The sequence below is a fragment of the Tursiops truncatus genome, chromosome 7, assembly GCF_011762595.2.
Source record: "Tursiops truncatus isolate mTurTru1 chromosome 7, mTurTru1.mat.Y, whole genome shotgun sequence".
Lineage (NCBI taxonomy): Eukaryota > Metazoa > Chordata > Mammalia > Artiodactyla > Delphinidae > Tursiops > Tursiops truncatus.
The window spans coordinates 78,460,339-78,477,914 of record NC_047040.1 but is presented as its reverse complement, the minus strand read 5'-3'; the positions used below and the strand labels follow the sequence as shown (position 1 = coordinate 78,477,914).

Genomic DNA, 17,576 nt, shown 5'->3' with positions numbered 1-17,576 from the left:
GAAATTACCATTTATTAGCACAAATCTTCAATGGATTTCCAGAAAAGCACAGAGATCTCTCATAAACAACAAATAAAAGATAGAGATTTTTTCCTTCTAGTTAGTTATTTTTTCCTAAAATTTTATCATATGTTTCACATCACTGAAACCGCCCCTCCCAAAATCATGGGCAGATGCATGGACAGATCTTCTCAAATCTTTGTTTAGATCAAAGAGGAACTGTCAGACAGTAGGAATGGGCCACAGCTTCTGATTCAGCCAGCTATTATTTTATTTTAAAACAGGGTTTTTCAAGGACCACTAGCAAGCATGATTTCTGCTAAGGTAATCTAACCTTGGAAGAGTCTTCCATTAAAGAAGTATTTTTTAAATTGTCAAAAATCATTTGACAATCATTTCATACTTCTGATTTTATAAAACGACTACTTCATAAACAGAGCTGTACACTTGACTTCTTGACTTTTCTAAAGTCATCTTTAAGTGAATAGTTACTGATTTTTCAACCTGACTATTCTATTTTGCACAACAGATAAGCCCCACTGAGAACCCCAGAGGTTTTTCCATACTAAGTTTAATTTTGGTAACAATTTAAAAGAAGTTTCAGATTTCAGCAGTTATAAGACCTCAAAGGAGAAAAATTTATGAAATTGACCCACTGAAGTAACGTTGGCCCTTATGTACAGTGTTCTCATAAACCAAATGTCCTGACTGGCCTCAGAAGGCACTTTCATCGGTTGGTTTTCTGGAATGGTTAGACAGGGTGTTAATTAGGTCAAAGTCCCAGCTTCATCATGTCTGCTCACCAATTACCTTAAAAGAGAGAAAAATTCTGACCCAGAATTTTTCCTTTAGGAAGATTCTAAACCTATTATATCTCCCTATAATCACATAAGCTCTAAAGACAGTGATCCAAGCTAGCATTATAAATCTCCTGCAGATGTGCATTATAGATGTGCATTATAAATGTGCATTATAGATGTGCATTATAAATCTCCTGCAGAAATTCCTTTTACAAATAATCCAATCTTTTAACTTTCTTAGGGAATATAGTCTTCCTTCTAAAACATTGTGGGTAGTCAGTTTCACAGAATAAATTCCTCTCTTAATTGTAAAATCTAGGCCCTGGTTTCTGAAAATAAAATATGGAAACTTTATGATGGCATGCAAGAACACTGAAAAAAATAAAGACAGTTTGTCTTTATTAGAAATAAACGGATAAAGCAATGTTGCAATAGCAGTTGGTGTGTGGAAGTGTTTTTGACTAAATTGTTTTGACCCTTTTGTTCAAGTTCAGATAAGCTCACACATGCTGCACATATAAAAGGCTGTCAAAGCTCCAAATGGCTTTATTTTTATTTTTATCTATTTATTTATTTGGTCCCACCGTGTGGCCTGTGGGATCCCAGTTCCCCAGCCAGAGATGGAACCTGTGCCCCCCTGCAGTGGAAGCGCAGAGTCTTAACCACTGGACCACTAGGGAATTCCCTACTGATTTATTTTTTTATTGAAGTATAGTTGATTTACAATATTAGTTTCAGGTAGACAGCATAGTAATTCAGTGTTTTTACAGATTATGCTCCATTAAAAGTTATTACAAGATAATGGCTATAATTCCCTGTGCTGTACAATATAACCTAATTGCTTATCTATTTTATGCATAACAGTTTGTGTCTCTTAATCCCATACCCCTATCTTGCCTCTCTCTCCTTCCCCCTCCTTACTGGTAACTATCAATTCAAGTTTGTTTCTATATCTGTGTCTGTCTCTGTTTTGTTATATACGTTCATTTGTTTTATTTTTTAGATTCCACATATCATACAGTACTTGTCTCTCTCCGTCTGACTTATTTTACAAGCATAATATTCTCTAGGTACATCCACACTGCTGCAAATGGCAGAATTTCACTCCTTTATGGCTGAGTGATACTCGACTGTATATATATACCACATATTCTTTATCCATTTATCTGTTGATGGATGCTTAGGTTGCTTCCATATCTGGGCTATTGTAAATAATGCTGCTATGAATACTGGGGTACATGTATCTTTTTGAACTAGTGTTTTTGTCTTTTCTGGATATATGCCCAGGAGTGGAACTACTGGATCATATGGTAGCTCTATTTTTAGTTTTTTAAGGAACCTCCATACTGTTTTCCATAGTGGCTGCACCAATTTACACACCCACCAACAGTGTAGGAGGGTTCCCTTTTCTCTACATCCTTGCCAACATTTGCTATTGGTAGACTTTTGGATGATAGCCATTCTGACAGGTATGAGGTGATATCTCATTGTTGTTTTGATTTGTATTTCTCTAATAATTAGCAATGCTGAGCATCTTTTCATGAGACTGTCAGCCACCTGTATGCCTTCTTTGGAAAAATGTCTATTCAAGTCTTCTGCCCATTTTCTTTCTTTTTTTTTTTTTTTTTTTTTGATTGTTTGCTTTCTTGATACTGAGCTGCACGAGCCATTTATATAGTCTGGATGTTAACCCCTTCTTGGCCATATCATTTGCAAATATGTTCTATTTCATTCTTTTACATGCAGCTGTCCAGTTTTCCCAGCACCACTTATTGAAGACACTGTCTTTTCTCCATTGTATATTCTTGCCTCCTTTGTCATAGTTTAATTGACCATAGGTGCGTGAGTTTATTTCTGGGCTCTCTATTCTGTTCCACCGATCTCTGTGTCTGATTTTGTACAGGACCATGCTGTATTGATTTCTGTAGCTTTGTAATACAGTCTGAAGTTTGGAAGCATAATACCTCCAGCTTTGTTCTTTCTTCTCAAGATTGGTTTGGCTATTCAGGATCTACTGTGGTTCCATATAAGTTTTAGAATTATTTGTTCTGGTTCTGTGAAAAAAGTTATGGGTATTTTGATATGGATTGCATAACCTCTGTAGATTTCTTTGGGTTGTATGGGCATTTTAACAACATTAATTCTTCTAATCCATGAGAATGGGATATCTTTCCATTGTTTTGTATCACCTTCAATTTTCTTCATCAATGCCTTATAGTTTGCAGAGTACTGGTATTTTACCTCCTTTGTTAAATTTATTCCTATTTTACACTCCCATTTACCACTGCAACAAAAAGAATAAAATACCTAGGAATAAACCGACCTAGGGAGACAAAAGGTCTGTATGCAGAAAACTATAAGACACTGATGAAAGAAATTAAAGATGATACCAACAGATGGAGAGATATACCATGTTCTTGGATTGGAAGAACAAATATTGTGAAAATGACTATACTACCCAAAGCAATCTACAGATTCAATGCAATCCCTATCAAATTACCTATGGCATTTTTTATGGAGCTAGAGCAAATCATCTTAAAATTTGTATGGAGACACAAAAGACCCCGAATAGCCAAAGCAGTCTTGAGGGAAAAAAACAGAGCTGGAGGAATCAGACTCCCTGACTTCAGACTATACTACAAAGCTACAGTAATCAAGGCAATATGGTACTGGCACAAAAGCAGAAACATAGATCAATGGAACAAGATAGAAAGCCCAGAGATAAACCCACGCACCTATGGTCAACTAATCTATGACAAAGGAGGCAAAGATATACAATGGAGAAAAGACAGTCTCTTCAATAAGTGGTGCTGGGAAAACTGGACAGCTACATGTAAAAGAATGAAATTAGAACACTCCCTAACACCATACACAAAAATGAACTCAAAATGGATTTGAGACCTAAATGTAAGACTGGACACTATAAAACTCTTAGAGGAAAACATAGGAAGAACACTCTTTGACATAAATCACAGCAAGATCTTTTTTGATCCACCTCCTAGAGTAATGGAAATAAAAACAAAAATAAACAAATGGGATCTAATGAAACTCCAAAGCTTTTGCAAAGCAAAGGAAACCATAAACAAGACGAAAAGACAACCCTCAGAATGGGAGAAAATATTTGCAAACTAATCAACAAAGGATTAATCTCCAAAATATATAAACAGCTCATGCAGCTCAATATTAAAGAAACAAACAACCCAATCCAAAAATGGGCAGAAGACCTAAATAGACATTTCTCCAAAGAAGATATACAGATGGCCAAGAAGCACATGAAAAGCTGCTCAACATCACTAATTATTAGAAAAATGCAAATCAAAACTACAATGAGGTATCACCTCACACCAGTTAGAATGGGCATCATCAGAAAATGTACAAACAACAAATGCCAGAGAGGGTGTGGAGAAAAGGGAACCCTCTTGCACTGCTGGTGGGAATGTAAATTGATACAGCCACTATGGAGAACAGTATAGAGGTTCCTTAAAAACTAAAAATAGAATTACCATATGATCCATCAATCTCACTACTGGGCATATACCCAGAGAAAACCATAATTCAAAAAGACACGTACACCCCAATGTTCATTGCAGCACTATTTACAATAGCCAGGTCATGGAAGCAAACTAAATGCCCATCGACAGATGAATGGATAAAGATGTGGTACATATATACAAAGGAATATTACTCAGCCATAAAAAGGAACAAAACTGAGTCATTTGTTGAGATGTGGATGGATCTAGAGACTATCATACAGAGTGAAGTCAGAAAGAGAAAAACAAATATCGTGTATTAATGCATGTATGTGGAACCTAGAAAAATGGTACAGATGAACCGGTTTGCAGGGCAGAAGTTGAGACACAGATGTAGAGAACAAATATATGGACACCAAGGGGGGAAAACCATGGTGGGGTGGGGATGGTGGTGTGCTGAATTGGGCGATTGGGATTGACATGTATACACTGATGTGTATAAAATTGATGACTAATAAGAACCTGCAGTATAAACAAACAAACAAACAAAAAACAACTAATACTAAACTTTCTTTGGGTTATTTGTATGGAAATATGTTAATATAAATGTTTCAGACATTACATGAAATATCTAAAAATCTTATATGCTCTGGTATAATGTTATAAGTCATAATTCTAGTTATTACTTTAAAATGTATAACTCAGAAATAACTAAATTTCCTTGTTAATTGCATTATTATGAACTTTCATCAAATCTTTAACCATGGTCATTTTTAAGTTTTTTGTCATTTACAGACAGTTCTGGGTGTACTCTGATGCTTTTGCAAAAATGTTCCTATAAAAGGATTTCATCTTCAAGGAATTCATGGAAAAGACTGACAAGTACAGGTTTCTGGTAACTGACTACACTGCTGAACTGAATGAATAAGCATTTTCAGAACTCTAATGGAAAACTGATGTATTCATAAAAGTGCTAACAAAAGATCAAGATGAAAACAATTAATTACATGGGACTGAGTGAACTGATGAGGATGATTATAATTTTTGTGACTTTCTGTTTGAATTTAAAAAAATTTATTCCTATTCTTTTTGATGCAATTTTAAATGTGGCTTTTTTTTTTTTACTTTCTGATAGTTCATTATTAGTGTATAGAAAAGCAACAGATTTCTGTATATTAATCTTGTATCCTTAAACTTTACTAAATTCATTTATTAGTTCTGATTGTTTTTGGGTGCAGACTTTAGGGTTTTCTATATAAAGTATCATGTCATCTACAAATAGTGACAATTTTACTTCTTCCCTTCCAATATGGATGCTTTTTATTATTTTTTTAATTAATTTATTTTTTCTGATTGCTGTGGCCAGGACTCCCAATACTATGTTAAATAGACGTGGAAAGAGTGGGCATCCTTGCTTGTTCCTGAATTTAGAGGGAAGGTTTTCAGCTTTTCATCACTGAGTGTGATGTTAGCTGTGGGTTTGTCATAAATGGCTTTTATTTGTTGAGATATGTTCCCTCTATACCAACTTTGATGAGTTTTTATCATAAATGGATATTGAATTTTGTCAAATGCTTTTTCTACATCTGTTGAGATGGTCATGTGATCTTTATCCTTCCTTTTGTTAATGTGGTGAATCACATTGATTGATTTGCAAATATTGAACCATCCTGCCTCCCTGGAATAAATCCAACTAATTATGGTATATGATACTTTTTATATACTGTTGGATTCAGTTTGCTAATATTTTGTTGAGGAGTTTTGCATCTATACTTAAAGATATTGGTCTGTAATTTTTTTCTAGTATCTTCTTCTGGTTTTGATATTAGGGTAATTGTGGCCTCACAGAATGAACTTGGGAGTGTTCCATCTTCTTCAATTTTTTGGAATAGTTTGAGAAGGATAGGTATTAGTTCTTTTTTATATGTTTGGTAGAATTCACCTGTGAAGCCGTCTGGTCCTAGATTTTTGTTTGCTTGCATTTTTTTTTTTAATGCAAATTCAATTTCACTACTAGCGATTGGTCTGTTCAAATATCTGTTTCTTCTTAATTCAGTTTTGGCAAGTTGTATGTTTCTAGAAATTTGTCCATTTCTTCTAAGTTGTCCAATTTGTTGGCTTATAACTGTTCATAGTATTATAATTTTTGTATCTCTGTGGTATTGGTTGTTATTTGTCCCTTTCATTTCTTATTTTATTTATTTGGGTCCTCTCTTTTCTTCTTGGTGATCTTGGCTTTATCAGTTTTTTTCTCTTTTCAAAATAACAACTCTTGGTTTCATTGATCTTTTCTATTGTTTTATTAAATTTTCATTTTATTTATTTCCTCTCTCATCTTTATGATTTTCTTCCTTCTGCTGACTTTGGGTTTTGTTTGTTCTTCTTTTTCCAATTCCTTTAGGTGGTAGATTGGGTTATTTATTTGAGATTTGTCTCGTTCTTGAGGAAGGCCTATATCGCTATAAACTTCCCTCTTCAAACTTCTTTTGCTGTATTCCATAGATTTTGGAGTGTTGTTTCCATTTTCATTTGTCTTGAGGTATTTTCTGATTTCCTCTTTGATTCCTTCATTGACTCACTGTTTTTTTGTGGGTTTTTTTTGTTTTTTTTTTTTTGCAGTATGCAGGCTTCTCACTGTTGTGGCCTCTCCCATTGCAGAGCATAGGCTCCAGACGCGCAGGCTCAGCAGCCATGGCTCACGGGCCTAGCCACTCCACGGCATGTGGGATCCTCCCGGACCGGGTCATGAACCCGTGTCCCCTGCATTGGCAGGTGGACCCTCAACCACTGTGCCACCAGGGAAGCCTGACTCACTGTTATTTTAGTGGCATGTTGTTTAGTCCCAAATGGCTTTAAAAGACTCTTTTTAAAAGCGATGTGTGCTCTGTATCTGCAGCTTAGATTTTAGCCTGAATATTATTTGAGAATGACTCATCATTGACTATCTCTTTTGGTTGCCAACATGAATCAATTAACAAGTACTTATTGAACACTTATTATGCACTTAATAACTTAGTGTTCTAATGGGTTCTGTGGTAGGGTAAAAACCAAAGATAAACATACACGTGCTGTCAATGGGAGCTATAACTTCCTTGAGTTGAGACAAAATAAGGAACTGGTGAAGAAGATAGTATTATGTATGTGAGCACTGTATACTGACTGTATATAATCACACTGTATCTAATTCAGTGTGAATTTACTAGAGAAAATAACTGAATAAGACGTTTAAAGTGCTATATGACTATATAGTAAATGTGAAATGATTTAAAGAAGGTTTAATAGCTCACAATATGAACACATGGTTAAAATGAAACTAAATGATACAAACACCCTTCTCTTTCACCATGAAAAGCTAATATTTGCAAGCTATGTTGAACATTCTTACCACTTTTAAGGGATTCTCCAAACATTTTAAAACACAGTGTATACTGCAATTTTCAATAGTATATGTTTGCCTCTCTATGGTAAGAATTTTAACTGGAAGATGATAGATATCCTAAAGGCAATCCTTAGGGAATCCATGAATTCTCTATGAAAGTCAGGCAAAAGATGTGAAAAAAACTCCATTTCCCTAAAGAGATGGACCAGATCTTTTATCAGATTCTCAACGGGGCCTATAATTAATGGAATCTTAGACCTAGGCCAATACTAATTACTAAAGTCAGTAAAGAGCAATGTTAGCTATACTAAGATTTTTATCTCTGACTCATGATTTTCTTCCAAAATAAAGTCACTTTTTAAACCACAATTTTAAGTTACTTTTCAATTAGAAAATATGAAAACATCTTAATGTTTTCCAAAAGGTGTTGAGAATTACAATCAATATTCTACTAAATATGAATACAGGTTTTTTCAAAGTGAAATGAAGATCAAGTACAAATCATTAATTTCTCTCCTCAAACATGAGAGGTGCAAGAGTCTGGGGAATCACTGTACTTCTAAAGTTGTCCTCAGCAGTTCATTGTTGTGAACCTGAGAGAGCCCATGGATATGGAATCTTTTTACACCATTACCCTTGGGCATGTTGACTGGGACACAATCTTGAAAACAAGACAGATTCACAAAAGCACTCACATCACTCTGGTTTTTGGCCGTCTTCAAAGAGTGCAGCATCTTGGGATCATCGTTAATGCTGAGGGCTCCAATCATCTTTCCTTTGCTTTTCTCATAGTCTTTCTTGTACATCACCTGCAAAGACATCAGACGTGCCAGATCTCACTCATCAGGAAGATCGCTGAGGCCCCCCCTGTCCAGGTGCCCAGGCCATACTCACATCGCTAGAGTTCCTGGTATTGGCTTTGGCTGCCAGCAGGGGAATGGCATCCACCTTAATGTCAAACTTCTTAGCTTTGGTCTTCTCCCAGTCATACTTATAAGCATTCTGGACAGAAAAATTTCAGCAGAGGAATGGGTAAAAGTAATATGCATGTTATCACACTTTAAAGACTAGAGGGTAACCCAATACCTTGTCTTACTATAAAAAGACCATTTTCTTTGTTTAAGAAATTGTGCATATTTTAGATAATTCTCCTCAAGATGAATCTTCCAATTCTCTAAGATTAAGTTTCTCTACTCTCCATGAGAATATTGTATTATATTAACTTCATTCTAGTTATCATACTAATATTTGATTCCTAACACTGAATATTTTATAGAGTGGCACAAATATTCTATAGTTAACTTACTTTGTATTATATAAAGGCACCATTTTTATTTGATCTCAAAGTCCTCTGAAAAGGTTATTTCACGAATCATTGCAATACTCATTGATGCTGGATAATTTTAGTACTTATTTAAAGAATTGTTGAAGAAATTGAAACCCTCAAGGGTAATTTGACTTTTCTATAAAATTAAGTTTGGAAATGAAAGATAGCAATGGATACCTGGCCTTATGCCTTTTGAATACCCTATATCTTTGTTAGTGCAAGTTCTCTTACATGTAGAAATAAGTATCATTTGTGTGAAATAAGGGACTTTATATGCCTGGGGAGTAAACAAAATGAAACTGTATCTTAAAATATGAGGTCCTGAAAGAAAATTATAGTATAGTATAAAAGGATATATGGCTAAAAGAGCTTACATTAAGATTTGCAATTAAACATACATGAACGGTGGTATTTTGAGGGTTGGTTAAAATATATTAAGATTGTCTCATTGTATGAAGCTACTTATAAGATTGCTACACACATTTTATAAGGTGAGTTTAAAGTTACCCTGGCAGAGGCATAGGGACACAATACAAATGTTAACTGTTATTCCCATCTTTAACATTGAAATATTTATTCAATGAGGCAATTCAAAAATAAAAGCATAGTTGTCAGTATAACACATGGCATAGTGCACGAGGAACTCACATCACTCAGGTTATAGGCGTTGACTTTGTGCTGGATAAAGGCAGGAGTATCTGGAGGTATATGGCACTTGAACTTTTCATTTTCATGTTTTGCTTTGTAATTTAGCTGAGAGCAAGAGAGAGAGAGAAAATGAGCCATTTAGTTCTCAATTCAGAAGAAGATTGTTCCAAAATACAAAAGAAAAAAAAATATTGGGTGGTACATTTCATGAGATAAAACGTAAAATACATTTTGTTAAATAACAACTGACAGAGTCGTTACGATCAAAAGAGAAATCCACCTGGAGGGGTGGGATAGGGAGGGTGGGAGGGAGACGCAAGAGGGAAGAGATATGGGAACATATGTATATGTATAACTGATTCACTTTGTTATAAAGCAGAAACTAACACACCATTGTAAAGCAATTATACCCCAATAAAGATGTTAAAAAAAAAAAGAAAAAGAGAAATCCAGATCTAGGGTGGGCCACTCTGCCTTACTGACACTGCGTGGAGGATAGTTGACAGCTGTTATCATATCTGTCACCATGGTAGGGCCCTAATGGAAAGAGGTGGCACTTCCATACGTGGGAGCTCCCCTCTTTATATATCACAATTGGTCCTGTAGGTTCTGAGAGTGACAGCCTTTCTTCCTTTCTGCTGTCAACGCTCAATCACTGGAAAATCTTTTCTAACAAATCTGGTTATGTCCCCTCACATGCATTATGGTTTGTGGATACTCTAACTGAAGCCTTCATTTCTGGCCATAATCTACTGAGGTTACTTTTATTTTTCATTTTTTTATTTCAACACAAGTTTGGAAATTCACACTGAAAATTTATATGATAAAATATATCTCAAAGACTCCATTTCCTAAAAACTTATTTGAGAGACAGAGAAATCCCATGTACTGAATACCCGCTCTGGGCCAGGATGTGTACTATGCGTGTAACTTCTTTCACAATCTTCAAAACCACCACAAATTATCAAAGGGAACTATGAGGTATGGAGAGGTTAAACAACTTTCCTAGGCCCCAGGTCATAAATGACAGAGCTGGAATTTGAATCCAGTTCTCTCTGACTCGGAAAGTCATGTTCTTTCCAGTGCATTAAGCTACGTTAGTTTCCCTTGCAGAGCTCTTTTACTATAATTGTTATCCACCCAAGAAGATGTAAGGTAACTAAATAGGAAAGTATTTTAGGTGATTACAAATATATACAAGTTAAACTTGTTAAAAGTTACGTAGCCTTTTTTATAAATGTGACAAGTCACTGGATTTCACGTACAGAGTTATGATATGCTATCCCTCATAACTGGATTTCTTGGATATTTAGGGGAACTTACATCACTCAGCTGTTTGGAATTGACTTGGGCTTGCACCAGAACAGGAGAGTCGGTGACCTGAGTGAATTTTGTCTTATCTGGGTGGACTTTGTAGGTGTGCTGTGGGGGAAAGAGAATCACATTTAGTAGTATCACTTGTCAAATCCGAGTTGGCCTATAGGCCAAGCAAGCAGAACCCCATCCCCCAAAAGAAAAGAAACTTTCAGTAAGCAAAACGCATTTTTTCTAATTAGACTGCAGTTTCTTTGAGAGATGCTCTTACATCTATATAGGAAACTTTCCCATATCTACAGATTCCTGATTACTTTTCTTTGGGAAAATGAGCTAGAATTAGCGCTTGAGACATGTGGGTGACAACAGGGAAAAATAAATTGTGTTTCTTACAGACTCCTTGCTTGCATTTGTTTGCAAAAGTGTCAAAATATTAAACACATCTTGATCACTAGATACTGTGGAGGGTGGTAACATTCACAGTTTATACTACAGACTTACATCTTTACACTTATCTAGTTTCTTCATTGCTACATATTCTTGAGTTATGGTCTGGGGGAAGAAGCCTTTGCCTCTGTCCTCTTCATATTCTGCTTTGTAGTTTTTCTATGAGGAAAAGAAATCAGACATAAGGATGCAACCAGTGTATTCATGCCCTAAAAATGTGTTATTTGGGAAGTCAAACAATTGCCTTAGAACTTACATCACTGTTCTGAGCTGAGACTTTCATGCAGTGTGTATGATATGGATCCTCAAAGCTGCCTACATAATGTCCCAAAATATTCTTTAAGTAGGAATCTTTATATTTAGTCTGAAAGACAAAACATATTTCATTTGTTTATTGGCAAAGTGATGGGTCTTTGATTTAACAGAGGAAATGACCATGGGGTGGCTTACATCACTACTGAAGTTCTGCAGAACTGTATCAAGCTTAAATTTGGGGGTCTCACAGTAATTTATGCTCTTTGCCTTTGTCTTTTCATAGTTTTCCTTGTACAGTTTCTGTCAAAGAAAAAAAAATCAGTTACAGTAGATTCCTGTCACTCCCACCCTGATTATTACACTTGTATTTTCTAACACTAAACAAAGGAAGAAGAAAAAATATATTACCTGTCAACTGTCTAAAAACTGACAATCAAACATTGGAGTGTCATAAATGATAAACCTTTTCTATTAGCAATTATTGTAAAGCCTAAGTTTTTAATATTCTCCAAAAAATTAAGAAACCACTATACTGCCTCAGACCAAGACCTTAGTTGTAGAGGTTCTTGCGTATCTGAATTGCTGCCTTTTAGACCTCCCAACTCAATACTCTTCCCTCACTAGTGATGCCCCAGTAAACAGGAATACTCTGAGCAACAGCAAATTTTTCATTTTTTTAAAACAAACCTTCATGGAAAAAGTCTAGCACACAGAGAAATACGTACTCTTCCTCTTTCCACCAAGGAAAAAAATCCCTTATCATACGAGCAGACAGGACACCTTAAAAATAAGGTATATACAAGAGTCTACTAACTCCTCTTCTCTGCTAGGATTTATCTTGAGCTCTAAAAGTTACTGGATTTTACAGGGCACAACATGATTTTTTCATGTTTGGTTTTGAAATTGTAAATAGTGCTATTCATTTTCAATATTTTTATATTGCTGTCTTTTTCAACAAAATGGATTTGAACTTCAGTTTTTATACATTTGATAAAGATGACCTTCATTTAGGAAGCAGGCGATGTGCTTTGCATTGATTTCCCAGTAGAGCTATTTGAACAGATCCATTTACATCCTCTCACCTGCCACTCCACTCGCCCCACTCCTCAGTCACATGTACACATTTCTGTGGTGCTGACTTAATTCAAGGCTCAAAGAAAAGACAACTCACTCACACAGAGAGCTATATATAATCCTCAAATACTGGAAAACTTAATACTGCCTAACCGCAAGGGAAAAACTCAACTGATCTTATGTTCAGTCTCTTTATATACTGATATATAATCAAAGTGGTCTTGGGCTGTTAGTCTTTTAATGCCAGGCCCAGTTCTCACTTATCTAATCTATTTGAAACCTAATGGATTAGACAAGCTCTTAATATTCCACAAGTAGAAATTGCTCTGAAGACTTAGGGAGCCATCTTTTAAGTTCTGCTATCTGCAGATGATGGTTTCTGGGGCCAAGACCTGAGTAGAAAATGGCAGAGTTTGGGGAGAGAAGTTGTGAAACACAGGACCTCTTCCTTCTTCTCCTAGCAGCAGGCTTGAAGAGCACAAGGGTAGGGCACTAAGTGGCTTCATCTTTCTCTTCTCCCCTTTCAAAGTCTCCTTCTGCCTCTGTCAGAATCACAATGTAACTCCTACAATGTACTCTTTGCCCACACAAAGGCATAGGCTCCTGGAGCTTATAAGCAAATGAGGATTTCCCTGCCCGCTGAACTAAGTCCACAGGCTCCCCAAATTGACACACATCATACTCAGAGGCACTAATGCCTTCCTGTGGTTAGACAGCTCCAGGGAAACTGTTACACCATAACCTTAAAGTATTTGTAAAGTTCTATTTGCATTTATTCATTATAGAAGGAGAGAAGTTTCATCTCTCTTGCTGCTAAGGTTAAAAACACACTTTTGACAAGAATATACTTACATCGCTTAGGGCAACTCCTGCCGCCTTCAGCTGCCTAAGCAGTGGGTTTTCTGAAGCAGGAAGTACATTATAATCTGCTTTTCCTTTATTCTTTTCATAGTCTTCTTTGTATTTTACCTGTAGGAGTGAAATAAAGTGATAAAGTAACTCTCCAGGTTATTTTTGCTCTCGTCTCTATTACAGATATTATGACATAGCTCCACAAATCGATTTTCTCTTTAGAAAAATGGCAGCTTGACATTTCATAAACAAAATATTCATAGTAACTTATGACAGCAGCAGGGAAACTGCATACATTTTCAGGATATCTTTTCTTCTCATTCATTTATTCATTCAAAAATATCCATAGGGCATTGATTACGTTCCCGGCCCTGGGACAGATAAAAGAAAGAGTAACACATGGTCCCTGACCTCAGAGAGACAGGGAGGGAAGGCGGGGGGCAGGGGGAGAGAAATAATAAAAGAAAGATGCACATCATAAAAACGACAGTACATCATGCCCCAGATACCTGCTGCTCCAGAACCCTCATTCATCTCTTAACCTCCACCTGCCTATGTGCCAACACATTTTTAAAGAAAAAAGCTAGAAGCTTCATGCCTCATCCGTGACTATGTGTGTGAGCACATGTGTATTTAATGTACACGTGGGAGGAAGAGGAAGGGGCTGGGGCTAGATGAATGCTGGCAACCTCATCTTCTCCTTCTGCACCCCCCTGCTTTGCACCTTCAATTCCAGCTATGACAGAAGCTTTAAGCGAGGGCACAAAAGCCCCCTTCAGGCGCATGTCCAAAGGAAAGAAAACAAGAAACTGGTCTTAATCTTGACCATGATCTCCAGTGCCAGCCATTTGTTCAAGCAATGTAATGCGAGAATATAGACAAGTTGAGGGAATCCTAGATAATCTGCCAACATTTAAGAACCTCAGAAACAAATACAATCATCTTGGTATCCAAAGGCAGGAGATACACTCTGAAACACAGATGCACCACCCCCTAGAGCCCAAACAGGGGACTCGCAGGGGGTGTTCTACAGGAGTAGAGGATATAGATAACCTCTCTATCTTATAGAATTATCTATTTCCTTGAACAATGGAAACAACCAGAAAGGAAATTTCACAAACCCTACTATCCGCCTATCTGCATCTTGGATTCGCAACCTCCTCTCCTGTTTCTGGGGAAGCCATCCCCTCCTCTTAAGTGCCAGGTCCCTTCCCCTTTCCCCTATTCTAGGACAACACTCCAGCCACTTTCTTCCCCCGGCCCTCAACATCATCACATTTTCCCACTACACTGGATTTTTTTTCTATCAGCATAGAAACATGGTATTTTTGTCTCCTACCTAAAACAATCCCCTCTTCTCCTACTTATCCATCAGCTACTACCCCTTTTTCTTCTTTTCTTTTCAGGAAAATACTTTGGAAGAGTGGAGTACACTCAAATTCTATTTCTCTTTCATTCACTCACGAACCCTCTCTAAGCAGATTCAACCAAATTTCTCTTATTAAGTTCACCAGAGACCATACATTGATAAATCCACTTCAGAAACATTTGACACAGTTGCTCACTCCCTTCCTTCTTCACCTGCTTCCCAAGACATCACTTTCTCCTAATTTTGCTCCAATCCCATCTCACTGATGTCTTCACATGGAAGCACTCCAGAGTTCAGTCCTTAGAGTTTTCTGTCTACACTTCCTCCCTTGATGACCTCCAGTCTTATGACATTAAATACAGTCCATATGCTACTGACGCCCAAATTTATACAGCCTTCCCAGATATCTCTCCTGCAACTTCAGACTCATGTAATCAAATGCCCACTTGACATTTCCTCTCAGGTGTCTCAAAGGCATCTCAAATTTTACATATCTGAAGAGCTCAGGTCTCCCCTCTAAAAAGAAATTACCTACTCCTTCCACCATCTTCCGTATCTTGACAAAGGGAAACCCCATCCACCTAGTTGCTTAGACCAAAACTTTTCTCTCGTAACCCACATCCAAGCCATCAGCAAATCAGGTCAGCTTTACTTTCAAAATACTTCTCATCACTTTCTGTGCTACCCTCCTGGTCCAAAATATCACTGTCTTGCACCTGGATACTGAAATAGCCTCCTAAGTGATGTGATTTTTCTGCTTTCACTGCTCCAGCAGAGCCAGCACCAGGGTTAGAATCAAGTCTGATTGGCTTTGAACTTATTGCTCTTTCTGGTGCTTTAGAATGCCTAGGAGTAGACTATTTACCAAAGTCACTCTATAGAGTATATGAGCAGATCCATGGATTCAAGTATCTTGTCTGTGACTATATTTTCACCAGTTAGTAGGAAAATAGAAAAATGATGGTAGTTGTAAGTGTGAAGTGTCTATATGCATATAAGGCTGCCAGTTGCTTTTTCTTGAGAAATTCTTTTGTCCTTTCTACTTCTGGGTATCAGAACGTCCTTTAGTCTAAGAAATGCTGAAGATGGTAATTGAGTATTGTGAATTCTCCTACATGGCAATTTAAAAAAAAAAAATTTGGTAGCCCTATTGTAATCCCAAAGTATTTTTCTTATTGTTCTCCTAAGAACCTTTTTTTCCCATTATATACAAAAGTAAGAGTTGTAAGAAATTCACCCACACTGAGACCATCAAGATAAAAGAGAGAATGTCCCCATACCTTGCTAGTTGCCACCCCAGCTTGCTTATTCACTTTGTACTCTGGTGTTTCAGTCTGCATGAAGTAGATCTGGTCTTTCATATTCTCAAAGTCTTCCTGGTATTTCCTCTGTTAAGACATTAAACATGCTGGAGAACTGCTGAGGGAACAAACTACGTAAATATTTTGTACGCGAGGACAGAGGCCATTTGGAGATGTTACCCAAAGCCATGCTCCTCTTAGCTTCTGCAGGTCAGATTACAATTATAGAATGTGGTGCCATCACAAAAACCATTAGCAACTTAACAGAGACTTGGGAAAATTATAATAGGCTGAAAGCCAACTTCAAATAAGGAGCTCTCAAAGGCCAGAGGCAGAGAACTTAAGCGAAGAGAAAAAGAGGACTTATGTTTTCCAGGGAGGAGAATCTAGGAAGAAACTAATCAGTTTCATAAATGTACCGTGCGAGTGCCCAGACACAGAATAAACTTAAAAGGGCCCCTTTCACCTGTACTCACTTTGAAACCATATTGTTCCTATGAAAACCGAGGCAAGAATAATGGAATCCAATAAAAACAGCATTTCTCAAAAGGAAGGAAAGATTGTGGAATTTCTTTCTAAATAGGAACACTACACAGGTCTTACCCCCAAGAAGAGGTGCCCAGATTCAAATGTTCCAGTACCATTGCAGGAGCAGCAGGTGGCTAGAAGTCATACAGGAAAGGGTCACCCTCTCAAGCCAAGGACATCTGGCAATCCATTCCTACTTACCGTGCTGATGTTATTAGTATTCATTCTGGCGGTTGCAACTTCAAAGCAAGGTGTCTCACTCCATTTGCCTTTGATTTTATTTTCATAATCTTCCTTGTATTTTTGCTAGGATAAAAACAAGAAAGAAAGAAAATAAGACAAGCAAAATCGGGAATTGCCAAATAAGGCAGCTAATTAAGTGGTAGTGGTTGGCTTTTAAAAATATCTTGACCAGGCCCTTCCTGGGTACTTAACAGATGTCTTCAAATCTCCCAGTATAGTGTCAATTTACCCAAAAGAAGGTTGGGTGCAGGGGATAGAGGTATCAATCCCCGCTTTGCTGAGTTTAGAGACTTGGTTCATTGAGAACTCACAGATGGTCCCTGATGTTTGAGGGAAGAGAGAGTTGGATGCATCTTCCTTCTATAATTCATAGTTATAATAAAACCACTCAACCCCAGATTTTCATGCCTGATGAACTTTGCCATTAATTTCTGAACTTTACCAAAACTCCTAGTTATCCAGAAAGCAACACCACAACAAAATTTGGCATGTAGGCCAATGAATAAGACTTCCTGGTTTAGACTTAAAGAAATTTTAATGAGAACTGACAAGTAATTAAAAAATTCAAC

General features: G+C 36.9%; 1 protein-coding gene across 1 annotated transcript in view; it reads right to left on the bottom strand.

Annotated features, from left to right (window-relative positions):
* Positions 1 to 17,576, bottom strand: part of NEB (nebulin) — a 240,272-nt gene that overhangs the window by 189,003 nt on the left and 33,693 nt on the right. The window contains exons 12-21 of the mRNA XM_073807710.1: positions 16,966 to 17,070; positions 16,216 to 16,323; positions 13,567 to 13,683; positions 11,836 to 11,940; positions 11,642 to 11,749; positions 11,440 to 11,544; positions 10,948 to 11,046; positions 9,625 to 9,729; positions 8,544 to 8,651; positions 8,345 to 8,458 (exon numbers count right to left, since the gene is read on the bottom strand). Of these exons, the coding sequence (XP_073663811.1) occupies positions 8,345 to 8,458; positions 8,544 to 8,651; positions 9,625 to 9,729; positions 10,948 to 11,046; positions 11,440 to 11,544; positions 11,642 to 11,749; positions 11,836 to 11,940; positions 13,567 to 13,683; positions 16,216 to 16,323; positions 16,966 to 17,070 (1,074 nt within the window). The remainder of the gene's footprint in view (positions 1 to 8,344; positions 8,459 to 8,543; positions 8,652 to 9,624; positions 9,730 to 10,947; positions 11,047 to 11,439; positions 11,545 to 11,641; positions 11,750 to 11,835; positions 11,941 to 13,566; positions 13,684 to 16,215; positions 16,324 to 16,965; positions 17,071 to 17,576) is intronic.